This window comes from Crassostrea angulata, chromosome 9 (genome assembly GCF_025612915.1).
Source record: "Crassostrea angulata isolate pt1a10 chromosome 9, ASM2561291v2, whole genome shotgun sequence".
In the NCBI taxonomy this organism is placed as follows: domain Eukaryota; kingdom Metazoa; phylum Mollusca; class Bivalvia; order Ostreida; family Ostreidae; genus Magallana; species Magallana angulata.
This window is the reverse complement of record NC_069119.1, coordinates 35,102,205-35,130,138: the sequence shown is the minus strand read 5'-3', so window position 1 is coordinate 35,130,138 and position 27,934 is coordinate 35,102,205. Positions and strand designations below refer to the sequence as shown.

Below are 27,934 nucleotides of genomic sequence, written 5' to 3'. Positions count from 1 at the left end.
TTTCTCAACAGATAGTGATTTTCAGACTTCATCTACAATATGGCAGAGTCAAGCTCTCAATATAGACTACGTGAGTGTGATTCTTCAGCATGTACTGATCACACTGAATATATCTGTGAAACATGTCAACATGTCCGCTTTTGTTTACAATGCAAAGAAAGCCATGTAAACGATCTCAGAACGATAGACCATAAAGTTGTGACTTACCGGGAAAAATATAGATACAACTCAAAACAAGAGAACTGTGTGTGACATCCCAGCAAGGTCTACAAAATGTTTTGTATATCTTGCAATCTTCCCGTCTGTTCCCATTGTTCAGAACATGGCAACCACAGAAAGTTATACATACAAAAAGCATATGAAACAAAACGACAGCAATATGAACGAAGCTTTGACAATATCAGAAGTGAAATTCTCTATTCCAGAAACTTTCTATTATCAGAAATAAAAGCTGATGTCAAAAAATGCCACAACATTTTTTCTAGGTATCATTCAGAAATGTTAGGAAAGGCTCAAAGAATAAACGATTGGCTGGACAATATCTCTTTTGGCTCTCTTTTGAAACACAAATGTTTCAGACATATTAAAAAGTTTTATAGTTTTATTACATGGATACAGACGAGTGAGTACAATGTTGAACACTCATCAACGGTCAACTTCCTGTTGTCTGTAAAACAATTCAATCAAGATTTGAAGAAGATTGAGTGCAATTCATTTATTGAATACCATGGCAAGCACTCCAAAACTGAGGCACTAATTGAAAAGGATGTGATCATGTTTCTTTGTGGAATTTATATCACAGAGAAAGGAATTCGAAAAGCCCAAAACAAGAGTCTATTAAAGCTAATACCTTCTGGGGCTGAACTACATGATGTTGTGTCATTAAAAGGCGATTCTAAAAGTCCTCATATTTCCCGTTTAACATCAGACAAAATATGGTTCAATAGTGGAAAACAGAATCTTACCTTATCAAACCTAAGAGGTGATATATTAGATCAATTAAATTATATATGTAGTGGTGTTGCATTCCACACAGCGAACACTGAAGGCGAATTATTCTTTATAGATAGTGAAAATAACGTCAGGAAATATTCAATGGATCAGAAAATAACCACTACATTTATAAAGACAACAGATACCGCATCTAAACTTTTGTGTGTATACTGGTCCTTGCTCTCCAGAGGACTACTGGTTGGAATGCGTGGAGAGGTCAAGGGTCTTTTCAAAATAACTTGGTACAGTCAAACTGGACAACTTATAAAAACAGTGCAATACAATAATGCAGAAAGAAAACTGTGCGCATATCCTCGTTTTATAACGGAAAACAACAATAGGGATATTGTTGTGTCTGGACCTTATGCCGTAATGGTCACAGATCATGGAGGAAGACATCGTTTCTCCTATAAAGGTCATCTTTCCGGATCAAAATTTAATCCTCAAGGAATATGTACCGACGTTTTGTCACATATTCTGGTGAGTGAAAAAGATACAGTACAGCTGATAGACGTAGATGGACATTTCCTGTCCTATCTTCTGCTAAGGCCACCAGGAATATTCTATCCATATAGTCTGAGTTATGATGCCAGATCCCATCGTCTCTGGGTTGCAGCACGGAATGTGATATGCGTTTACAGGTATATTACAAGGCAGGATTTTCTTGCAGGTAAAGTTTACCAAAGTAAGAACAGAAAATTAACAGTAAAAATAAAAAACAGATAAGAAAAATTACTATATCATATTTTTACTTTAGAGGGGATCTACATATAATTGTTTTAAAAAGACTTAAATTCTTAAAATTACTTTCGGCTCGTTTATCTTAAATGCAAATGCAAGGTCTTATAAAAAGCTATTTATCGTCTTTAGTGTCGAGGGCAATATTTCTAACAAAAAAAGCATGTGCTATTCGGCTTAGCTATCAGTATTCCAATTGTAGATCAAAATCCAGATATTGCTGACTGTGTGGAGTATCTTGGTCAAATCCCAATTCCTGTCCAAAATATAATTAAACCAACAGACGAAAAGGACGGATTGCTCAAAATGAGTTTATCACCAACGTTCCTTCAATCGTTCAAAGTTAAACGTGTTCATATGTGTAAACACATGTCCTTCCTGGCTCCTGACAACATATGGGTCAGTGATGATAAGAATCGTATATTGTTGACAAACATAAAAGGTGGAAGTCTACATCTCGTGAAGCGTAACAGAAGTCACGGAATACACACTGTGAGCAGTGACAGGGATTTGATATATATAGATAATGATAACAATATTAAGACGCTGTCAGAAGATCTAAAATTGACCACAACCTTTTTGGAAGCAGAAAATTCACAATGGAAACTTTTATGTGTTCACTGTTGTCAATCAACTGGAGATTTACTAGTGGGGATGACAATAAATAAAAAGAAACAAACAACGATCGATCTCCAAATCACAGATTTGGATGAGGACGAAAATCAATGTATTTTTTCAAGCAGCAAAGTAACTCGGTACAACAAGACCGGAGAAGAGACACAAACAATCCAGTTCAATAATGACAGACTCCAACTGTATAGATTACCTCTCTATATAACAGAAAACAAAAACGGGGACGTTGTGGTATCTGACAACAAGGACGCTGTAGTTGTAACGAATCGTGGAGGTAAACATCGTTTTACTTTCACAAGGCATCCTTCAGGTTCAACAATATCACCACGTGGGGTTTGTACCGACTCCCTGTCACACATCCTAGTGGTTGACGTTGCTACCCAAACAATCATTATGATCAACAATGACGGGCACTTTCTGTCGTATCTACTAACAATCTCACAGAAGATGCATCACATTGGCTGTCTATGCTATGATTTCCATACTTCTCGACTATGGGTAGGTTCATGGAAGATGAGAAGAGTGAGTGTCTATAGACATATAGACAAAAAAGACGCTCTGACCGGTAAGTATGATTGACCATGATTTATGAATAAGTATTATTGTCCAGTAATAGATTTAAAATCTGAAGCATTAATATGCTAATTACTGAACTACTACAATACCAGACTATGTTTACTTTACCACACTTTACTTTCTTAATGATGTCCACCGTGATATTTCTAAGTAATGCAAACATTTAAAGAAATATTGTTTCCAGTTTTGAAAAGTATTGTTCGTTTATGTGTAAAGTAGTTATACATAAAAAAAATTATGCTACAAAGTGTGCTTTTGCGGGTGAATGTTTAGTGTCAGAAACTTTATTTGGAAAAGTCTTTCTTAAGAGAGTTTAGACGATAGTTTTAACGATTACTTTTCAAACATGGATAGCAATATGGTTTGGTTGGTTTGAATATTTCATTAAATCATTTAATCAGTCAAGTTTCTATGTACTCATACGCCGTGTGCGGGGGTGACGTGTGTTACTGAGCAATGGACACCACATATTTCAAATGTAAACTTAACGAAGATTACACAATACATGTTTATATTATATATCAACAGAAACTGAGTTTTAAATGTCTTGAAAAAAACTATGACTATAGTTATATCAGAATTATTATACCCCCGCTCCAAAGGAGAGGGGGTATACTGTTTTACCCTTGTGTGTCTGTCTGTCCGTCTGTCCGTCCGTAACAAAAATTTCTGTCGCATTTATCTCAGCAACTATTTATTGCAGATGCTTGAAATTTTTACACAGTGTATGTTAAGGCATGCCATATCGTGGGATATATTTTTGTACCAATCGGACGTCAACTTCCTGTTAAATGACGACTTTGCTTATTTTTTAACCAAAATTTTCAAACAAATTTTCGTCATTTTAAAAGTATCTGTATAGGTATGCTATATCGTGGGATGTATTTTTGTACCAATCAAACGTCAACTTCATGTTAAATGAGTACTTTGTTTATTTTAGCCAAAATTTTCAAAAAAAATTACCTCAAAGATTTCTCAGCAGCAATTTATTGCAAATGCTTGAAATTTTAACACACTATTTGTTTTGGTATGCCATATCCTGGGATATATTTTTGTATCAATCGGACGTCAAGTTCCTGTTAAATAATGACTTTGTTTATTTTTTGCCAAAATTTTCAAACAAATTTTCGTCAAAGATTGCTCAGCAGCTATTTATCGCAGAGGCTTGAAATTTTTACACAGTGTTTGTTACATTTGTACATTTGTACATTTTTGTACCAATCGGACGTCAACTTCCTTCAAATGAGTACTTTGTTTATTTTAGCCAAAATGTTTAAACAAATTTACCTCAAAGATTTTTCAGCAGCTATTTATCGCAGATGTCTGAAATTTTAACACACTATTTGTTTAGGCATGTCATAGTATTGGATACATTTCTGTACCAATCGGCTGCCAGCTTTCTGTTAAATGTCGACTTTGCTTATTTTGCATATTCACATCAGAGCAGGGGTATCACTAGTGAGCGTTGGCTCACAGATATCTTGTTTCATCTCGTGTGAAATGTTCTTTTATATCAAGACAATAAATATTTATACTTAGATAAATGACCCTGTTGGGATCTGATATAAAGATATAACAAAATTAAGAAATTGTTATTTACAGGTGACGCATCATGTTGTTCTGATGGAGATGATACGTCCAGCTGTTGTGTAAAAACGTGATTTTTGCTTCACATCCGAAACTTCAGTCAGAATCTATGTATGCATGCAATTCAAATGGACTGCAAAGGGTTTTTTCTTTATACAAATCGCACCAACGGTTAAAAAATTGTAAAACACAATAATATAACATTGTAACATATACTGTAGTATGTTAAGGCTCAAATATAACAATTTGTTTTATTATACTTTATTGTTAAATACTGAAATCTGATTGGTTTAGACTCAGTTAATAATCCGTTCTATTACCCTCAGTGTTATCAACGCACTTGGCAACGGGTAACACAACGAATTGTTACATGCGCGTAATAGAATTCACGTCATTCCTATGAGTGTTCGAAGCAAGACAAAGAAAATTTATTAGTTGACTGATCTTTAAAGTATCTTTATCCAAACGATTGAACAATTAATTGTAAAAAAAAAATTAAAAAAGGCCGACATAAGCTTTTTTTTTTTAAATCTAATTTCTTAAAAAAAAAAATTATATGTTATTGTGTAGCAATAATATTACCATTCATTGTATTTCAAAGGTAAGGGTAACCGTTGATTGGGTAAATTTTATATTTACAAGCACAATTGTCACCATGATGAAATTGTATACCCAAAGTTTTACGAAACCAGGGGCTAATGTACTATTTAATCCTCGTAGCGTAAATTAATTTGATATATTTACATGCATATTTGATTGGATATTCATTTCCATAATTAGGTGACAAACAGTGGTTTTTGTTGCGGAATTATTGCTTTAAACATTTATGTGTGATCATTTACAGTTTGTTAAAAAATGTATTCTAACATTACCTTTATTAGTATTAGTATTTTAAGTCAATTTGTATTTTATCTTTGCTTACATTGTACATTCTTACATTTATAAGAGGACCACTGAACTTTGGTTTTAGAATATGACTTCAAAAGGTGAACATTGGATTATATTTAACAAAAACTGTATCATAAAATATATTTTAAACTTGAAAAACGGGACTGTGGAATATTATTTTAAGCATACAGCTAAAAAGTAGAAAAAGGTTGAAATTTGTTTTACGATTTAGTTAATCGATGAAAATAACGATAGAAAAATTGGCATTTCTTAGATATTTTTGTGGTTTTAACATTGCTTTATACTATCAAAATTGAAAATAAGTGTTTTACTTAAAATTCATATCAAACATTTGATATCTTCAAATGTAGACGTTCGGGATTTTTTTTTCACATTTTTGGAAACTCCGATAGTATTACCCTACATTATTCAACTAAACCAGTGGAAACTGTTATTTTAACTCTACTGGTTAATAAAGATAGGTTAAGGATGTTCTCAAACGCTGGGCCTTGGAATAGAATCGTGAAATTTTGTCATCATTTTACAATTTTTCAGTAGATATGTGCACAAGATTAAAAATATCAAGACGACAGACACCAGTACGAGCACTACAATTCCAATCATCGTTGTTTCTAGTTCAGTATTTTTCTATTTTGGAAATTCTACAATGCAAAAGCAGAAAGGATTAACTATAAGCTCAAATTATCAACAAGTCAGTTTTCCACACTAGAATAAATTATTTTTTTACGTCAAAGTAACTGTTCATTTCTCTAAAAACTAATAGTGGTTTTTTTTAAAAATTATTTTATGTATTAATAAACTTTGCCTCAACTCTTATTTTATTTTTTTTAAACTAAATGTCATTCTTTTCGGTTATTTTTTCAAATACATGTATGAAGAAAAATTGAACGATAAGCTTTATGACATGCTCATATTTTTCCAAATGTATTATTTTATAAACAATTTAATTTAAAGGCTTAGAAAATGCATCTTTTGTTCATTTCTGAGAGATGTACATCTCCTGTTCATGGCCAAAAAAGTATAGAGATTAAAAATGGACTTTGATCAGTTATTTCAAATTAACTTTAAAAAGGTATAATTCAGTTACATGTTTTCTTTTCTTGATTATATTGCAGAGACAAGCTTTAAGCAAGCTAAAGAAATAATATAAAAGAAGATGTAGATCAGTTGCCTGACAAAAAATTGAAATTCGATGAACAATTAATCAACATAGAAAAATCAGAATAAAATCAAACAGGTTTCCAGACTTTTATTATTTTCATAAGAATCGAATACATTTATTTTCACCATGCATTCATAAATGTATAATCTTCATACAAGTATTATTTACAAAATCATAAAATAAAGATTGTATAAATGTATAGATGTTTGTGTACATCATAGAAATATTTGATATCACCTATCACCCATATATTCACCCTAAAATTGTATCATTAGTGAAAGCATAAAGCACATCGCGATCGTTCTAGCCTCCGTCCGGAGTCCGCATAGCTCTCCCCTACAAGTGCTGTTTGAACACATAAAGTATCGTAAAGCTATATATATATTACGCGTCATCTGTTACGTCTATTGCAGTGCGCAGTTCCGGCATTATTTTTATGTTAACTGCAATTGAGTATAAATTTACGTACAAGGTTGTCACTCTAAACAATATGCATTTATGTATTTGTACTTAAATACATTTTTCTACTGTAACAATGTATGTCTTGTTTGATTAATAAAAGGAATCGATGTTGCCTCATGCTCAATAAATAAGTTACAAAACTAATAAACAAACAGACAGACAGACAAACAGACAGACAGATTTATTACCACTTAATATTCTGTTGATCTTGCGATTGCGGGGGACGTGTTGTCGATTTCAAACGTGAAGGGAAATCCATGTGGATTCTCTGGAGAAGACAAATGTTTGTTTTACATGTTGGTTCTTCAAGTAAGAAGAAATTTACATAGTACATTGCATGGTTTTTTTAGTATAAGAAACGAAATATAATATCTGAACAACGTTCAATGTAAAAGGAAAATACCTGTTGACTTCCCATCACAGTCTTTGACATGATCACAGTCTTTGTCAGTACACTTAAACGTTGATTAACAGTCCAACCCATACGAAGGAAAGATACACTTATCTTTGCAATCTATTACATAAAATCCTGCTTTACAACCCGATTATGATTAAATAGTTTTATTATACAAAAGATTATTGTTACTGGTGCTAATATTAAATGAATAACCAATCGTTTATGCTTCCTTACTTTTACATTTTTTAAGATCGTGATCCCATAAAAATCCCGGGCAGCAAAGTGTTCCATTCAGGCTACAACATTCGAAAACGATGAAATAGATTTTAAATATATAATAAATGAATATAATAATAAATACTTTCTTAAACCTTAACCCGAAATCACTATAGATATTTCAAAAAGAAGAACTAAAACTCATCCAGAACACATATTGGTGGAAGCCGAAGAGGACATTCCAAAAATCATTATTATGCACATTTTTCAGAATGTTCCGAAGATTATTTTCATTTCGATATTGATATAATTAAGTACTGACTCAGAGGTATTGTTCATTTGTAACGACATGTTGCAAAACATTAATTAACACGTTTTATAACAATTATAACAATTTTATGGAACTAAATGGTTTCCTTCCTGCTTGATTTTAATTATTAATAATGTTATCCAATTACCCTTATTGTTTATTGAATAACAAAACATCAATTGCTCATTGATCTTTAATTCCCTTCATAACAAATTTTATAAATGTACAACCATCTATTAAATTTTATTTACGAAGAAAGCAAAATATTAAACATATTTTTAATGTAAAAGGTAAGGTAGGGTTTATAGTCTTGCTTTTAAAGTAAATTGTTCACATGACTTCTACCTATTTCCTCCTGGGGAGACCTGTACATACAATAGGATCCTCAACTCCCTGGGGATCATACAAGCAGAGCTGCTAAATTACGGCGCTAATGCACATTTGTTCACATAGCCATCTCGTTTTTGTGTCAGGTACCCATTTTTACCCCTGGATGGAGAGAGTGAACAAGTATAGTAAAGTACATTGCCGAAGGTTACAATGTTACATGTACATCGAAAACTTGACAAATAACCCTAAACAATTCACGTCTTTATACATTCAGTAATAGCCAACGGATTGTACTGCGAGGTACATGTAATGTACTTTACAAATCATAAATTTTCTCATAAATTTCCGTCACCATTAAAAATGAATGAATAAAATCTGTGCGCAAACCATGTACAACATGCAAATTAGTCTTTCATAGTTTTTCAAAGTCCATTACTATAAACAATTCTTCGAGAAAAAAAAGCTTAAACTTTTTATCTGCCAATAACCAACTAAACACCTCGAGCATTACTTAGTTCGAATAATAGTGGGAATGAGATAAAACAAATCTGATCAAATCTATGAACAAACCTATGAATATAATCTCAAGGAAAGAAAACCAATAAAATATGTATTATTCAAATATTAAAAATTTTTACAACAAAAATTAAACAATACAAATATAAAATATAGAGTACAACTTAAATATCATTCAAATAGAAAAAATCTATTATTGCAACGTTTGACATGCCATACAAACTTTGTTATACCCCTTTAAGTTGAAAAATTGCTATTCTGCTTGTGCCTTTTAATATAGTTAAGAAATTAAAGGACATATCGCATGTTTCTAAAGTATACGACATTTTACATTTTTTGGCTTCCTTGTGTATCTAATAATTACTCCTAACAGTTTGTTAACGGTATAAAAGCGGTAATTAGCCATAATAGCAATATAAATTATAGCCCCGATCGTTGAAAAACTCGTTAATTAGATAGCGTGTCACGTGGTACAGTGACGTCACATGCGACCTTCTTCGAACAGCTGATTGTAAACAAATTGTAGGATTAGCACTATCTTCTTTAAATTTTGCCATTCATTCACCATGTAAGTTGTTTTTTTACATGCTGACTAAATTAAAAGAATCTTATTATTCAGTCGTATATTTTTGAGCCACTTGTACGGATAAAAAGCGATGATATTACCGAAAAAGCGACGATGAAGTCGGCAATGACGATCAAATTAATCGACGTGTAAACATTGTAAACACAACTAAATAAGGATGGTAGCTCAAATAAATCTGTTAAAGGTGTTTATTTATTAAAATCTAAAACAGTCTTGGTTTTTGGCGTTCCTAACTACTCAGAATGTTCATTATTGTAAAACTGTGGTGCACAAGAAGTTTGTTTCTTCGGCAGTAACTGATCACAACTTTCTAAGGTTGTTTACTCTACATTACACTGGATTATAAAAGCAGGCAAGAACGTTTTCCTTAATTATTGTTTATTTCTGTAAGATCCCATCTCCGTATTTTTTTTTATCCATTTACGTATAAATGTATATCAACAAATTTTGTCTATTTCTCGCGTAAACAATATCGACAACTCGATCCATGACTTCTCCCACAAAACATAAAACTCACAGAAATCTCACCTACCGTACTAAAATTATGATTTCTGAAGAGGTGAGCTACATGTATGAATGAAGAAATCATGTATACAAAACCGATACATACATGAATGTATAGTTTAACAATAAAAAAAAGAAAACAGCTAATGAAGCGAGGGGGTATCCAAAATGGCGTCCCCTCTAGTTGTTTTTCTCCGATGAACTTGCGTTTTGTACACAGACCCCTGTGCATAAACTTCTATTTTTTTCTTTTTGAGAATTGAATACGATTTATTTATGAAACTATATTTACAAAAATGTACCATATAATTAATGATATATGAATTGAATGTTTATTCATAAATCCTCTCGTCGACAGATAGACCCCTATTTGTCACAAGATTTCCGCATACTTTCGTAAGCGAAACTTAAAATAAAACAAGTCCAAATCCCCATTTTTGGTGGCTATATAAATCACCCACAGGAGGCACAGAACACCATCATGTCCCGTTATCGGCAATTTAATAGGTGATAATTAGTTTAATTGTCGTTTAAATCTAATCCAATTACAAAGATGGCGAACAGCACCTTCTCGCTCGAGGTCGCATATGACGTCACACATCATGGCGGGTAGATCAAGAGAGAAAATATGCATATCGCGACATTTGAATTTCATCGCTTTCAAACTCACGAATTAGGCAGAATATTTAATGAAAACGTTAATAAACTTGATTTTTAATGAGCATAGAATGATTTTATTTAAAAAATTCCGAAAATTGAAAAACATGCTATATGTCCTTTAAATAACAGTAAAGACGGAAGCAATAAAAAAATGTATTTTTGATACATTTTTAAAGAATTTGAGTTGAGAAACGAGTTGAGGGAATCGAAAATTTTGGTGACGGTGGAGCCTGGGCACATTTACTGCCGAAAATGGAATTTCAAGTTTTTTTTTTGTTTCATCGGAGCAATAATATTATGCATTGATCCACTTGTCCCTATACCCACTATAAAGTCCTTACAGCAATAACATTCTGTAATATTCAACTTGTCTATATACCAAGTATAAAGTCCTCATAGCAAGAACACTCTGTAATATTCAACAAGTCTCTATACCTAGGATACAGTCCTTATCAATAACATTTTACATGCTCATCTTGTCTCTATACTCAATATGAAGTCATCGGAGCAATAATATTATTGCATTGCTCCACTTGTCTCTATATCCTGCATAAAGTCCTCATATCAATAACATTATATATGCTCAACTTGTCTCTAAATCAACAATCTAAACCAACAATTAAAATCTGTATTGCTTCACTTTTATCTAAACCCACTTTAGAGTCCTCGTGGTAATTTGACGTTTCCACTGTTTGTATGTGAAGAGAAAAGTCATTGTCAAGAAAAACGACACCGCAGCTAGTCCGATTATTCCAAACAAAACGGAGCATACCCACTCGATTTCTGTTGTGTTTGTTGGATGAAACAACGTTTGATTTTGTTTTGAATCAAACATCGTATCTTCAAACATACCTGGAGATAAGAAAAGTCTATTTTGCAGAACAATCGATGTTTATATTTTACATTTATCTCATGGTGTACTTAAATTAAGTATTTACATTTTTCCAAATACAAATAATTTATGCTTTCACAACTAACATTTGATAACCATAACTGCACTTCACTTTAACGTTTGAAACTCAAATACTTTCTTCTGAAGTGAGAATAAATTTCAGGATCATAATTTTTTAACAATAATAAATGTATTTACTTACTCAACGCAAAATTAAACATTTATCACTAATCCGCATTAAGGAATATTTTTATTGCTTGAATTTACCCGTTTTTTGACTGGATCCGATCGTTGACGTGGACTGTGTGATATATCGTTCATCAGAAATATGTGTCGATATCTTGGTATATTCTATAATAGAAGAGGGTTTTTTCCAATTACTGTGGATTGCAAAAAGCGGTGTAATAAAATAAAATTTTGCGATAGATCATAACTTTTAGAAAAGGATATGTTGTTTTTATTGAATTGTTTATATCCTTGATTTATTCTCGTCAAACAATGAGCACGTGTGGTTATCATCATGACGTCATTAAAAAGTTCACACTGAGTTAAAATATTCACTATTCTATATGTTTACATAAGGACGTATATTTGTAAATGTAGACAATTATTGATAGTGAAGAGTTAAAATAAACATCTGGGGTTCAACCTACATTTCCTCATAAAAAAGGATTCATACAGATGAGCAAACAATAAAGCAACAACTACAAAACCTTTTAAAATAAGATAACAATAAGACAAGCATGCCTACCATCTGGAAGTTGTTTACAACCATCAACATGATGACACACTCTATCAGCACACTTGCAGTATAACATACATTTCAGACCAAAAAATGGAAACGGGCATTCGCCTTCACAGTTCTCCCCATAATATCCAGGACTACATGCTGGGTACGTCCAAGTGGTTTAAGAATTGTACATGCATAACAAATAAAAAAAAAATTAAATCAAGCTTTATCATTCGAAATGGTTTGAATTATTGTAGTATCATAACTTTACTTACGTCTACATTTCTTGATTGTTTGATCCCACAAGTATCCCACAATACATGCAGTTTGTCCTCTATTACAACAAAAGAACAGTGACATATAAGAGAGTCTGGAGCCAGACCTAAGTAACTGCATTTCAAACTCACAAAACAACTCAGAAATTCAGATTCATTACTTACTTTTCGGCAAATAAGGATTGCAACATAGAAATCCAAATTATTAAAAGCAAAGAAAACTCCGCACAAGTTTTCATTTTTAGATTATTTGTTGACCGCTGAATAGCATAGTACGGTTTTTGAAATACTTATCCATAAACAGTTTTGCCCATATTTAGTCAAGTTTTACAAAACACTTGCTTCCTTGTATATATCATGACACGTGTATTTTTATAATGGCATAGCAAATGACAAATCTACTGGCCTTTCGTTAACATAATTATTCACACAAATGGTTATGTGTTGTGTTTTGTTGATTATTCTTGGTTCTCAATGACAGCAGAAACAGTCATGTTTATTCTTTAATAACTTGTAGATAATTGATATTTATATATGTAGTTTGAACATTTACTTGGAAAGGTTTATAACTCCTTTCTTTTTGAATTGATACGATTAACACGGAAATGAATATTTCATTAAGAGACTTATAAACACTCACAATCTGAGCGACAAACATATTGCATTTCTTGATCATATGTTACTTTGTCATTTTTACTTTTCAATATCTACTTGTATATACTGATCGACAATAGTTTCTCCTTAGTCTCTTCCGAAGCATAATCGTTTTTTTTATGTCGGCTGATTGTAGTATTTTGAACTTACAACTGTTTAATTTGCAATTTTGGATAAAAACAAAAAATCGTTGGATATATATTGGTGTAAAGTTTTAATATATATTTATGTTTTGAGAAAGGGGGCTGTGGCGGTTCGTCATGGTATTAATAATTAAATTATATACAACTTTTTTTTATTTATTGCCTTTACGTACAACTATTTTTACGTAAAATTGCGAAAGATGATTAAATTTGCATGACAAATTATTCAATCGTAAAAGAATTGCGTAAAATTGTCTTTTCAACTGAATTTCATGATTTTTTTTTATAAAATATATATATTCACGTAATGCTTTATTTTAATAATAATAAAAAAAAAGGCAGATAATAATATTTTAAAAATTACGTTTACTCAGGGGCAAAAATAACCCCCACTGATAGACACGAAAAACTACTTGTTGTACATTGTAGCCCACTATTGTAATGCTATTTTTCATTTTCAATCAACTAGGTAAATGACCTACTTTTTCTGCTAGTGGCATCTGATTGCTCTTTGAAAAAAAATGTCAAAATTTATCAAAATTGTCTCCCGTTTCAAAGGTTTTCTTGATTTTGTAAGGATTAGAAATAATAAAACAATTTGTGGGTTGGGAAATGATTAAATAAGAATATCTTTACTAATGTTATTTTTGAATGAATCGTTTTAAACTCTTATTTTTGGTTTAATTTAGTTCGAATTTCCTCTATCAATTTACAAAATTGTTCCCATTTTTGATCGAGTTTTACCAAAAACTGACTAATAGGAGCTCCAAACCATTGAATGCCGAAAACTGTTTTTATTGTCTGTATTATGCTGACATTAACAAGTTATAAGGTTAATGATAAAAATTTCGAGATATTTTATCTTAAACTGATTTTTGATTTTATGTATTTTAAAGATTTTTCCAATCGCGTGTCAGCCAGTGATTTAAATTCATACACGAGTTAATACAACCATAAAGTATGTAAAATGATATGAAAAAAACACATAGAAACTTAACTTTTGCAATTACATTCCAATAGAAAATCTTAGAGAGAAAAAGACAACATTAGTCCGAATTTCCTCTGTTTTGATATTAATCTACCTTTGCTGGAGCACTTCTTCCTCAATTAAACAAATCATGGATATCAAAATTAATATTTGTTTAAAACGTTGTTATTTTGTGTCTTAACAACAACTTTGGACTTCAGATATTGAACTTTGTAAAAAAAAAATATTTTTTGAAATCGCAAACCCTGAGTCAACGTTATCCTTAAAGATATACCTGTAACTGAAACAATCACCTATTGATACTTCTTCTCTTCTCTTTTATCTTTGATATTTTCATACCCAGCACCTATGTTAACAGAATGCATGTGCTCCCTATTTCAAATTCCATAACAGTTTATGTCTTGCAATCTAACTTGGCTTGTCCCTTGATCATAAGTCATTAGTAATTATTTAATTAGAAAATGTTTTGTTTGGAATTGACATGAGTAAATAAACCTAACGCTACTTAAACTGTTTTTAAATCGAAAAAAATGGAAAACAAACTCTAATGTAGTGAGCAGGGACAACAATTCATCAATTTTATGCAATACAATGATGCTTTTTATGGTTAAATGTGAATCATGGATATTTCAAAGATTGATTGGAAAAGCTACCAATGTATAAAAATACTTGATTTTCAAAAGTTTCGTCTTAAGAGAGAGTAAAATGTCTTAGTTATGTAAAATGGCCTTGTTTATGTCAATTCTTCCTAAAAATATTAGTAACATTTGATGCTTTAAATCCTAGCGAGTTTTGTGCATTAAGCGACAAGTTATCTTTTGATTTTTTAATAATGATTTTGAATAGTTTAACATAACGGTCTGCCTAGTTTCCATCGCAACGGTTTTCTGTTTTCATATACATTGTCTTTGAGATTGTTTTTGCAGAAAAGCTTAAATTTTGTTGTTTTTTTTTTTTTTTTTTTTTTTTTATTTCCCACACTGTGTTTAAACTCAACTTGATATTGTTAATTTTACAATTTAATTTTCTTCCCTGTAGCACAGGTGTTGCCATGGAACAATTTAAGCGCTTCAAAAGAATCTAAATTACATCGAGCTATTAACTGTGACCAAATTCCGTTATATACAGGGTTTTAAAATGAAAAAAGATAATGGTTGGTGTCTACATGTACATCAATTTGATTTTGCTAAAACTTTTATAGTATTGCTTTAGATTGTAGTTTTAAATACTATGTAAATAATTGTGATACCATATGTCCTTTTCTTTATTATGGATAGAAATATCTTAACCTGCAACTGTACTGAAAAGGTATGTCATCAGATTTATGGTTGTAACCAATTTCTGGAGGTACATATACATATACTCAGAAAGTATGTTTTTTGGATGAAAAAATGACAAAAAAAAACCGTGAACCATCTCAAAAAGCAAAAAAACGAAATACAAATTCAAAGCAGAGCAACATGGACCTCCATATAGACAGAGGTAGGATTAGGTGCCTAGGAGAGGTCAGACCCGCCGGGTGCTCTTTGTCGTAATCGGGAAAAAAATCGGAAAAGTCCGTAGACAATTAGTGATTAATTATGGTCTTATGATTAGTATGAAAAACGTCAGTCAGCATGCGACCCAGTGGAAGATTTTATTTGCTGACGAGGTCGTTGTATCGACCATAGAACTAACGAGAAGATGACTTCAAGCGAGACTGTTGATAGTCCTGTTTTATCAACTTCGTCAGAACACACCTAACATCGTAATGGAAGCAATTTAGTTGGATAATTCTAAGTATAATATATATCGACTAAAATCACTGAAAAGGGAAGAAGTCAATTATTATTCATGCAACGGTTTATGAGACTAGATCGACAAGATTGCAAAGTGATTTCATCATCAAACTTTCAACTTTGTTACAAGAAATAGTTTGTCTGGTTATTAAGCTTCACTACCCAACTTATTTCAATCTAAGATGGTTGACACTTATAATCTATAATATAAGCCATCTTCTATTTTATAATACTGCTTAATAGAATAGAAACGCAAAACGTCGCTGTTTTATGAATTCCTGTTTTTCTAAATGCATCACTGGGAAACATTCAAATGTTATGTGTTCCACACGTCAACTACATGCATATGTAATTTTTACAAAATGGAAATCATTGTCTAGAGAATGTTATTTTGTCAGTCCTGTTAAAGGGGCATGGTCACAATTTTGGTCAAAAATTATTTTTCTGATTCTAATGTTTTTAGTTCTTCAGTAAAGCATTTCTAATAGTCGACCACAATTTGAGTGTCATTCGTTGAGTTATAAGCGAGTTACAGAGCATAAAATTCTTTGCTATGTAAACAAAGCATTTCTTTACATTTTGAATGCTGAGCTGAATTTCCAGTTGTAGACCAAAAATGAATGTGTTAATCATTAGGAACTGTCTATCTATGATTAAAATGAATCAAAAGATAGACAAATCAGCTTAAAAGATATTTTGAACTGGTATATTGAACCTATGAAAACAATAAAAGGACACGAGCCTTGTTTACATGACAAATATTTTTGAGCTCTGTATCTTCTTATCACTCCTTGAATGACTCTCACGTTTCATTTACGTGAGAAAAGGTCTTTTAAGTCTTTATTTATTTATTTTTTGGTCCTTAAGAAGGGACTGGTTGTCCCGAAAATTTAACAATTTCTATTGTTCATGTCGTTAGCCAGTTTTAGTGCTTTATATATTCAGTTTACTGGCTTAGTATCTATGAATTATATCCGTCACTTTAAAGATGCTAAGTGTTGTGGATTCTATTCAGTGCTTCAAATATATATATATATATATATATATATATATATATATATATATATATATATATATATATATATATATATATATATATATATATATTAAAAACAAAGTCCTACCAATATTTCTGATAGTGATGCCAGACGTCATTTCTAGATTTACGAAATGTTCTGTAATATAAGGAAAAATTATTTCAGTTCACCAACAAGGAAGAGGGAAATATGATTTATCTTAATTGCAACGCCTAAAAAATCAGCAATTTTTACGACTTTACAAACATTTTTAGTTTCAAGGAATATTCGGATTCAGATGAAGATGATGAAAATAGTGCGCGTTTGCTTTGGATTGATATTGTTGAATCAGATATGTCAGCACAAGATATGGGCAAAAATCTGTGGTGACCGGTAAGTGAGGTTTCTTAAGTATTAGTTAAAAATGAAATGTTTGATATGCTTATAACAAATCCATAACTTTACAGTAGCACAAATGAATCCTATTGTTGTCCAGGATACAAATTGGACGAGATGCTTAAAAACTGTACCGGTAAGTAAACATATACGTGATATTTACATGAAAAGATTAAAATATTTTTGTTTAAGGCGAATCTTTTCTCTCCGGATGAATAATACTCTATTTATTACTCTATTTATTTTTCCTCAGCCTGTGACATTGGATATTATGGATTAAACTGTGAAGATGAGTGTCCTCCTCCATACTACGGTCACAACTGTAAGTCAAAATGCAACTGTAGTGAAATTAGCTGCCACCATGTTTATGGCTGTGAACTTTATCAACAAGGTATGTTTCTTCTTATTATTTCCAGTTCACTAATATCTACTCACGATAACCATCTTCTATATATCATGTAAATACGCGCTATGTTTTGGTAATTTTGTATTCATTCGGAAAACATGTTATATAAATACATGCAAATCAAAGAAAAAACATTATTTTGACATGAATGAAATTTAAAATGTTATTTTATAAGCACGTTTTGGCTATAACCTATTTGAAGTACTTCAATTGAAGCAGTTTCAATAGTTTATTCAAAAAAGATATTTGTTTTGATTGATATTTCATTTTTGACATTTAAAACTGTGTTGTAGTTTAATCTTTGTAATATATTTACGTTTGTATCAATTCAACTTTTTTGTTTCCTTATTGATAAACAACAAATACAAACTAGACACGATCTCGTTGCGAGCAACGAGGAGGTCTTCCGTCCGCTGAAGACGGAAGACCCTAATAATAAAAGACTGTATTTGTCTAAATCTTAATTGAAGAGTGTTTTTCAACTTGCACTACAGTCCAACAACCCTTTTATGTTGAATATTTTAGTTAGAAAATTAAATAAAAAGGAGAGAAAGAAATGGAGAGAAAGAACAAATCTTGGCTCCGGCGAGATTAGAACACACATCCTTTGCAGGTGTCTCAAAACCTGGCTGACGCGAAATAATTCCCTAATTTGTCTTTGAATTTGGGGCGTTTCCGCCCGGGAGAGGAGCTGAGTTTTTGTATGAGATAAAAAACAACGTGTAAGATGTCTGACTATTCAAGTTTGGTAACAGTGCGAGGTCATTTGAAATATTGATGCGTGTTTGTGTCTGGAGGGGGTTGAAAAGACCCGAGCTTGATTTTCTTCTTAAATAAATCGAAAATAGAATTTTGAGGTGTGGATCTCGGATTCGGTTAACAACAATTAGGGGAAGTCCTAAAACAATGACTGATGCATTTTACCCATGTATTTCAGTGTTGAGAATGTTTTTTCGTGTCATTTACTATTATGTTTGACTGTTTTATTTCAGCAGGATTGATAAAATCTTTATAAATGTAGAAATAACGAAATCAGTAACACGTAAATTTATTCGGTAAAAATTTGATGACAGTAATTTCCACAGTTCAAACATTCATGAGTTGTTCACACGCTATTGTAGATACAGACTAAACGGAAAACAAGAAATATACATGCAACAGAAATATTACGCGGCTGCTTACATCCCTTGTAACTGTGTAAATTTTAAGTCCTCGTACATGTTATACTCGCCGTTTGATCTCAGGAATTTCTTCTTAATTGTTCAATCCGCTGCATATTTCACAGACAATAAGAATGGGGTCCGAGGTACATTTACACAAAATTTCATTAGGATTGAGTAAGGGGCTCGGGAGTTAGAATTTTTTTCTACAGTACATGTCAAGCACACCAATCGAAACTCGAATGCCCAAAAATTCATATCTCTCTTAAAAATAGGTCTGGTCATTAGTAGAGTAATCTAGACTTGAACTAGGTTGAAAATAAAGGTTCAAGATGACAGATCTTGTAAATTCAGGCCAGGAAAACTAAATGATTTTGTTAATAGGAAGGGGCCGGGGGGGGGGGGGGGGTCGGTGCGTGTACTGTGTAAATTTAATTTCCAGGTATAGGCAATAAGCGCCATTTAATTTCAGGAATTTTGTCTTAATTGTTCAATCCGCTGCATATTTCACAGACAATAAGAATGGGGTCCGAGGTTCATTTTCACAAATTTTCATTAGGATTGAGTGAAGGGCTTGGGAGTTAGAATTTTTTTTATAGTACATGTCAAACACGACAATTGAAACTCAAATGCCAAAAACTTCATAACTCTGTTATTAATGAACGAATTGGTCTGGTAATTAGTACAGTAATCTAGAATGGTAATTAGTTAAAATTAAAGGCCCAAGATCAAAGATCAAGTAAAATCGGGCCAGAAAAACTAAATGATTTTATGAATTGGGAGGGGGGGGGTCGGTCGTTGACTGCTATATTAAACGTAGAATATTCAATTCTAAATATCACATTTTACACAATTTCTAAATAAAATACATATGTTAGAACAATATATAAGCGTTGTTTGAAAGATGTAACTATTGATTTTTTTACATCTATTTATTCTTAGGCTCAAACACTCATAAACGGGTGGTCAGTTTTTAAACCTTGTCGCAGTCACCCGTTCGTTTGTATAGTTACGTGTATAAACTTCGGAGGCTTTTCTTAATCCCGACAGGCAACAGATTTGTATCAGTATATAGACATGCACAAAAAAGGAAAAAGTACACCATCTTTAATAAAAATGACTTTTTAGCGTTGACTTCCAATCAGTAAGAAGACAATCATTTAACAATGAATTTCAAATTATTTGAATCCATAGACATTATCGGATAATCCCGTAACTTGATATAAAATATGTATAATTTTTGGACGCCAATGTACATTTAGCTTCTATCCAATTTACTCCACGTTACCTGTACTAGTTCTTATTCAAATGCTAAAACATTTGTACGAGAGAGAGAGAGAGAGAGAGAGAGAGATTACATAGCGTTTTATAGTGTTCAGGAAATCAATATATAAGCAACCTATGTCAATAAACGCATGTATACATGCATGTGTGTATCTATATATGGGATTAAATACTAATCAGTCCTCCTTTTTAAGCCGAGTAGAATTACGTGGGTGCATTGCTAAATGTTGTGGGCATACAGTCATTGAGAAGGCGGCATTTCTTTGATGCCGGCAAAGCGACCCAGCGAACTCTATTGCGGTCGAACTGCAGGGGCACTTCGGCGACTGTCTTTGATGTCGGCGATGCGACGAGCGTCGTAATTAAGAGAGCTGCTGACAGAAAAGAGCTCTATATTTGTAATAAAAAAAGCCGCTATTTTTTTTCATTTATGACAAAAATAAAACGGAAAACATTCAAATCCATCATTTTAAAGATAAACCCATTAATCAAAACACAAATGAGAGAGAAAAAAGATTCGGCACTCAAGGACTGAACCCGGGTCGCCTAGGCACGAGTCCACCTCTCTAACGACTGAGCTACGCGGACCCTCGCTTCAGAACTTTGGAGTCCAAAATCTCAAGAATGCATGGATTGATTTTAAAACAAATTTCATATTCTGAAGTTTTGAGAGCGTCTCTATCGAATGAAAAAATTAAAAAAAAAATTCAAATCCAAAAAATTAAAAAATTAAGGTTTTTCATTTCCTTCCAGTGACGACCGGAAGTAACGGCGGACGTTCGAATATGCAAAGGGCACTGCGGCCGTTCACTCTCTACCTTCTCTGAAAATTTGAAAGTCCTATCTTGAATACTTTTTGAGAAAAATTGTGAACAAGCAAAAACATAAAATCTTTAATATCTCGGTACCGGAAGTGATGACCAAAAATATTTCGTATAATTTTCTTACAAATTTTGTCATGAATAAGATCTGAAAGTTTCACTAAAATCGGCTGAAGCGTTTTTGAGAAAACGTGACAGAAAAAAAAAATAATAATAACTAGACACGATCTCGTTGCGTGCAACGAGGAGGTCTTCCGTCCGATTTTTAGAAGAGGAAATGACCTTGCCTTTTATCTTCATCAACATATCAGGAAATGCAGATGTGATCTAAAAGAGCGTTAGATGAAGGATTATACACCCCGTTTGATCCCTTATTTAAAGGACCAGCCCCATTTTATTTCATATTAAATAAGAGGTCTTTTGACCTAATAACAGGTCTAATGACCTGTAATAAAAAGAAAAAAAGAGGGTCTGCCTTTGTAAACGGAAGACCCTAATAACAATAAGAATAGAAGGGTCTTCCGCTGAAGACGGAAGACCCTAATAATAAAAGACTGTATTTGTCTAAATCTTAATTGAAGAGTGTTTTTCAACTTGCACTACAGTCCAACAACCCTTTTATGTTGAATATTTTAGTTAGAAAATTAAATAAAAAGGAGAGAAAGAAATGGAGAGAAAGAACAAATCTTGGCTCCGGCGAGATTAGAACACACATCCTTTGCAGGTGTCTCAAAACCTGGCTGACGCGAAATAATTCCCTAATTTGTCTTTGAATTTGGGGCGTTTCCGCCCGGGAGAGGAGCTGAGTTTTTGTATGAGATGATAAACAACGTGTAAGATGTCTGACTATTTAGGTTTGGTAACAGTGCGAGGTCATTTGAAATATTGATGCGTGTTTGTGTCTGGAGGGGGTTGAAAAGACCCGAGCTTGATTTTCGTCTTAAATAAATCGAAAATAGAATTTTGAGGTGTGGATCTCGGATTCGGTTAACAACAATTAGGGGAAGTCCTAAAACAATGACTGATGCATTTTACCCATGTATTTCAGTGTTGAGAATGTTTTTTTGTGTCATTTACTATTATGTTTGACTGTTTTATTTCAGCAGGATTGATAAAATCTTATAAATGTAGAAATAACGAAATCAGTAACACGTAAATTTATTCGGTAAAAATTTGATAACAGTAATTTCCACAGTTCTTACATTCATAAGTAGTTCACACGCTATCGTAGATACAGACTAAACGGAAAACAAGAAATATACATGCAACAGAAATATTACGCGGCTGCTTACATCCCTTGTACTGTGTAGATTTTAAGTCCCCGTACAGACTATACTCGACGTTTGATCTCAGGAATTTCTTCTTAATTGTTCAATCCGCTGCATATTTGGCAGACAATACTCATGGGGTTCGAGGTACATTAACACAAAATATCATTAGGATTGAGTAAGGGGCTCGGGAGTTAGAATTTTTTTCTACATTACATGTCAAGCACGCCAATCGAAACTCGAATGCCCAAAAAATCATATCTCTTTTAAAAATGAACGAAAAGGTCTGGTCATTAGTACAGTAATCTAGACTTGAACTACGTTGAAAATAAAGGTTCAAGATGACAAATCCAGTAAAATCAGGCCAGCAAAAACTAAATGATTTTGTGAATAGGAGGGGGGGGGGGTCGGTGGGTGTACTGCGTAAATTTAATTTCCACGTATAGGCAAAAAGCGCTGTTTAATCTCAGGAATTTCGTCTCAATTGTTCAATCCGCTGCATATTTCACAGACAATAAGAATGGGGTCCGAGGTTCATTTTCACGAATTTTCATTAGGGCTTGGGAGTGACAATTTTTTTATAGTACTTGTCAAACACGACAATTGAAACTCAAATGCCAAAAACTTCATAACTCTGTTATTAATGAACGAATTGGTCTGGTAATTAGTACAGTAATCTAGAATGATAATTAGTTGAAATTAAAGGCCCAAGATCAAAGATCAAGTAAAATCGGGCCAGAAAAACAAAATGATTTTATGAATTGGGAGGTGGGGGGGTTCGGTCGGTGACTTCTATATTAAACGTAGAATATTAAATTCTAAATATCACATATTACACAATTTCTAAATAAAATACATATGTTAGAACAATATAGAAGCATTTTTTGAAAGATGTAACTATTGATTTTTTTTTTACATCTATTTATTCTCATAAACGGGTGGTCAGATTTTAAACCTTGTCGCAGTCACCCGTTCGTTTGTATAGTTACGTGTATAAACTTCGGAGGTTTTTCTTAATCCCGACAGGCAACAGATTTGTATCAGTACATAGACATGCACAAAAAAGGAAAAAGTACACCATCTGTAATAAGAATGACTTTTTAGCGTTGACTTCCAATCCGTAAGAAGACAATAATTAAACAATGCATTTAAAATCATTTGAATCCATAGACATTATCCCGTAACTTGATATAAAATATGTATAATTTTTGGACGCCAATGTTCATTTAGCTTCTATCCACTTTACTCCACGTTACCTGTACTAGTTCTAATTCAAATGCTAAAACAGTTGTACTTTAGAGAGAGAGAGAGAATGAGAGAGAGAGAGAGATTACATAGTGTTTTATAATGTTCAGGAAATCAATGTATAAGAAACCTAGGTCAATAATCGCATGTATACATGCATGTGTGTATCTATATATGGGATTAAATACTAAGCATTCCTCCTTTTTAAGCCGAGTAGGATAACGTGGGTGCATTGCTAAATATTGTGTGCATACAGTCATTGAGATGGCGGCATTTCTTTGATGCCGGCAAAGCGACCCAGCGAACTCTAATGCAGTCGAACTGCAGGGGCACTTCGGCGGCATGTCTTTGATGTCGGCGATGCGACGAGCGTCGGCATATAGAGAGCTGCTGACAGAAAAGAGCTCTATATTTGTACTGAAAAAAGCCGCTATTTTTTTTTTTTATGACAAAAATAAAACGGAACACATTCAAATCCATCATTTTAAAGATAAACCCATTAATCAAAACACAAATAAGAAAGAAAAAAGATTCGGCACTCAGGGACTGAACCCGGGTCGCCTGGCCACAAGTCCACCACTCTAACGACTGAGCTACGCAGACCCTCGCTTCAGAATTTTGGAGTCCAAAATCTCAAGAATGCGTGGATCGATTTAAAAACAAATTTCATATTCAGAACTTTTCAGAGCGTCTCTTTCAAATGAAAAAATAAAAAAAATTCAAATCCAAAAAATTGAAAAATTAAGGTTTTTCATTTCCTTCCGGAAGTGACGGCGGACGTTCGGATATGCGAAGGGCACTGCGGCCGTTCACTCTCTACCTTTTCTGAAAATTTGAAAGTCCTATCTGGAATACTTTTTGAGAAAAATCGTGAACAAGCAAAAACATAAAATCTTTTATATCTCGGATAGGAAGTGACGACCAAAAATATGACGTGTAATTTTCTTACAAATTTTGTCATAAATAAGATCTGAAAGTTTAATGAAAATCGGCTGAAGCGTTTTGAGAAAACGTGACAGAAAAAAAATTTATAATAATAATAATAGAGGAAAAGAAACAAAGCAAAAACAATAAGGTCTTCCGTTTCCAACGGAAGACCTTAATAATAATAGAGGAAAAGAAACAAAGCAAAAACAATAAGGTCTTCCGTTTCCAACGGAAGACCTTAATAAGCATTGCATTTAAAAATAAAGATAAAAAGATAAATGCAATACCTATATCAAAAAATAGAAAGCATATTTTTATGCTTTATGATGTAATTTCGAGTTGTACCAAAAAAAAAATTCTGATAAATCACTACATAAAACCTAATTTCTTAAATTTTTCCTATGAAACAGATACTCGAAATGATTCAACATCAAAATTCTCTGAATGGAAACCTTCGATAGTTTTTTCAACTCAAGAGAACCAAAAAATAAAAGGTACGTTAATGTTATCTTTCATTTAAGATACTAAAGTGTATGTCACTTTTAAGAGAATACCAATAAAATATACAATTTCTACTTCGATTATGTTTCAAACTATTCAAATGATTGATAACAAAGATGTGTGTCATCTTAGTTTAAAGGGGCACAAGCAAGTTGCTTCATTTTTACGAATATATTTCAGCATTGAATATAGAATTCATGAATATTTCCAACGACGAATAAAATATTAAACCTCCAGCCAGCGTTAACCGACAAGTATCTGATAAAAAACTAATTCTTGAACAGAGTGAGCTAATGCAAGCTTGATCACATGGAGAGACAATTCAGATACTTATCAGATTATTGTATCTTCATGCTTGAAATGGAAAAAGAGTTCATGCAATCCAACAATTTTAGGATATTCGAGGTTTTGTTATAAATAAAATCAGCTTATGCATTTCCTTTTATAAAGATTACATCACTTTTGAATTTCAAAATTCGAGCGTGATTCACTAAACAAGAATTTCAACAAAAAATGGGCATATTCTACTATTGTGTAAAGTCGATCGTTTTGTTATTTATACAAACACATTTCGGAATTGTTTGTTCAAATGCCTTTACTAAGAAGAAAAAACAACACCACGGAAGGACTGTCTCCATCGAGGTTTGATTAAAGCTGGAAGAATTGCGAATTCAGTGCAGTTACTATCAGAGTACCTCTTTATTTACCAGACACCACCAATTTTTATCTTGCCCGAGGAGGAATATGTAATATAGAAATAGTTTTTTTTATTGCAAAACACTGTCGTTATTCATATTGTTAATTCATTTATATTATGAATTTTATTTTTTTTATTTTGGCTTTTATATCATGCAGGCACATGAGAAGGAGCTGGAGTGAAAACAAATGACATTAGAGCCTAGATGAAGTAATGAAGTGAGTACTGTCGGTTCAGCTATGTTGGATTTTTGCACCCTGGTATCGAAATTGTGAACAGAACTACATCATACTGTCAATGTTGGAACTTCTGCACGTCATCAAGTTGTTGTATCAGAACTCCGGGACTCGGTGTCCATTGAAATACCGCTTTTAAAACACAACTTATTGATTTTTTGTTATTAATTATGGAGTTTTAATTCAGTGTTTACTTGAGCAAATATAACACACAATGCTTTCCTTTGACTTCATTGTATAAATTTTAAGAACATTTATACAACAATCAAAAGTATTCAAATACAAGGTAGGTTCGAAAATGTTGGGTAGTATTTCAGTAAGAATATATGCCTTATACTGGGTTAACCACAGAAACACGATGAAAACTTCAAGATTAAACTTTCATGACGAAACTTGTATTGCTACTCTAAATAGCTCCAAATGAAATCTTAACGCATTTATTTTCAACAATATGAAAACATGCTAGCTAACCGCCAACCAGTACTTTCAGTACTTTGATTAATTTTGTTTCTTCTCATTATATACACTTATGATTAGTATTTCAGAAAAATTGAGTGAAATCATTTTCACAAATAGATAGCCTCATGTACAGGTTTTTAGGTCACCTGAGTCACTGTTATCTGGGTTTTTTTTCTTCGTTATCGCTCGACATTTGTCGTTAGTTGGTCGTCGGTCATAAACTTTTGAACATGATGGACTTCCTCTCTGGAATCACTGAACCGATTTAAACTAAATTTGACATGTAGCATCAATGGATAAAGGAGAGTTAAATGCCGTGTGGCATAAGCCTTAAAAGTTAATAAAGCTATATATGCCTTACTTCTTGACATTAAGCAGTCAAACTGCTGGTATAATTGTAATAAACATTGAACTCTCCAAATTGTAACATTTTCGGCCCCAGGGTAAGAGGATCTAGGGTAGGACTCTAATGATTATAGAGTGACAATGCATTTATTCTTTTAGAATATCCTCTGTTCCTGAGTATTAAGCCAATAAACAAAGTACATAGTAATGATGAGGAAGAATGTCTCTTCAAAATTGTGAATATCATGACCCCTGGGTCAAAGATTCTCGTGTTACGGCGGGGCTCTAATTATTATATAGTACAAATACATTTTATCTTCTCCTCTGTTCCTGGGCATTAAGTACATAAACTAAGTACATAGTTAAGATAAAAGAAAATGTCTCTTCGAAAATTGTTAAGTTCATGATCCAGGGTCAGGGCTTCTAGAGTTAGGATGGGCTTCTAAGGATGAGGAATAATGCACCTTCCAAAATTGAAGTTCATGGCCCTCTGGTGTTAGAGCAAGGCTCTCTTGATTATATAGGTAGGGAGGTGTAATTTTGACTTTTTGTACTTCATCTTTGTTCAATTATTGCACTTTATGTAATGCTACAATTTTTAAATATTTGTTCGAGAATTTAGAAAATTAATTGTATCAAACAATCCCGGAATAATAAAAATATTTTCATTAGTCCTTTAATGATTATGCACATGGATATACATTGCGAAAGCTACTCTGCAGTTTTTCAGGTGACCGATAAGGCCCATGCGCCTCTTGTTAACAACGAAATAACGGTATGCACTTTAGACGTACATGTTTAATTCGTTCCTGGATGTTTTATCAGAGGATAATTATAAAACACTATATTCATGTTCGTTAAATGATAATTTTCAAAACGCTTCCTTCTCAATGTGCTACAAATTTTTAGGATGACAGGTGTTTATAAGCTGTGACAAATAAGCTGTATTTTTCTGATTTTACAATTTCAAAATGCATTTTAGATCCTATTGACATTAGTTTTGAAAATTGTAAATATGATCTTTTGCTTTCTTGTTCGATTTATATATTTCAAAAATGCTAATGCCTCCTTAATTGACACATCACACGTTACTAAATTTTTGTTACAATTTTTATGAAAAAAATAATTTTCCTT

The 27,934-nt window shown here is 32.6% G+C and overlaps 2 protein-coding genes and 1 pseudogene across 2 annotated transcripts; 2 read left to right on the top strand and 1 right to left on the bottom strand.

Annotated features, from left to right (window-relative positions):
• Positions 1–39: 39 nt before the first annotated feature.
• On the top strand, positions 40–7,258 carry LOC128164318 (uncharacterized; annotated as a pseudogene).
• Positions 7,259–7,759: 501 nt separating this feature from the next.
• LOC128164319 (uncharacterized) lies at positions 7,760–12,778 on the bottom strand. Its single transcript, XM_052828111.1, has 6 exons — positions 12,642–12,778; positions 12,477–12,535; positions 12,223–12,360; positions 11,739–11,822; positions 11,236–11,431; positions 7,760–8,472 (listed from the first exon to the last, which is right to left on the bottom strand). The coding sequence occupies exons 1-6, from the start codon at positions 12,713–12,715 to the stop codon at positions 8,406–8,408; spliced, it is 618 nt and encodes a 205-aa protein (XP_052684071.1). The 5' UTR covers positions 12,716–12,778; the 3' UTR covers positions 7,760–8,405.
• A 4,496-nt stretch (positions 12,779–17,274) lies between these two features.
• Positions 17,275–27,736, top strand: LOC128163742 (scavenger receptor class F member 1-like). The gene is made up of 5 exons (XM_052827395.1): positions 17,275–17,448; positions 17,523–17,587; positions 17,705–17,842; positions 24,973–25,056; positions 25,919–27,736. The coding sequence occupies exons 1-5, from the start codon at positions 17,354–17,356 to the stop codon at positions 25,924–25,926; spliced, it is 390 nt and encodes a 129-aa protein (XP_052683355.1). The 5' UTR covers positions 17,275–17,353; the 3' UTR covers positions 25,927–27,736.
• The last annotated feature ends 198 nt before the right edge of the window (positions 27,737–27,934 follow it).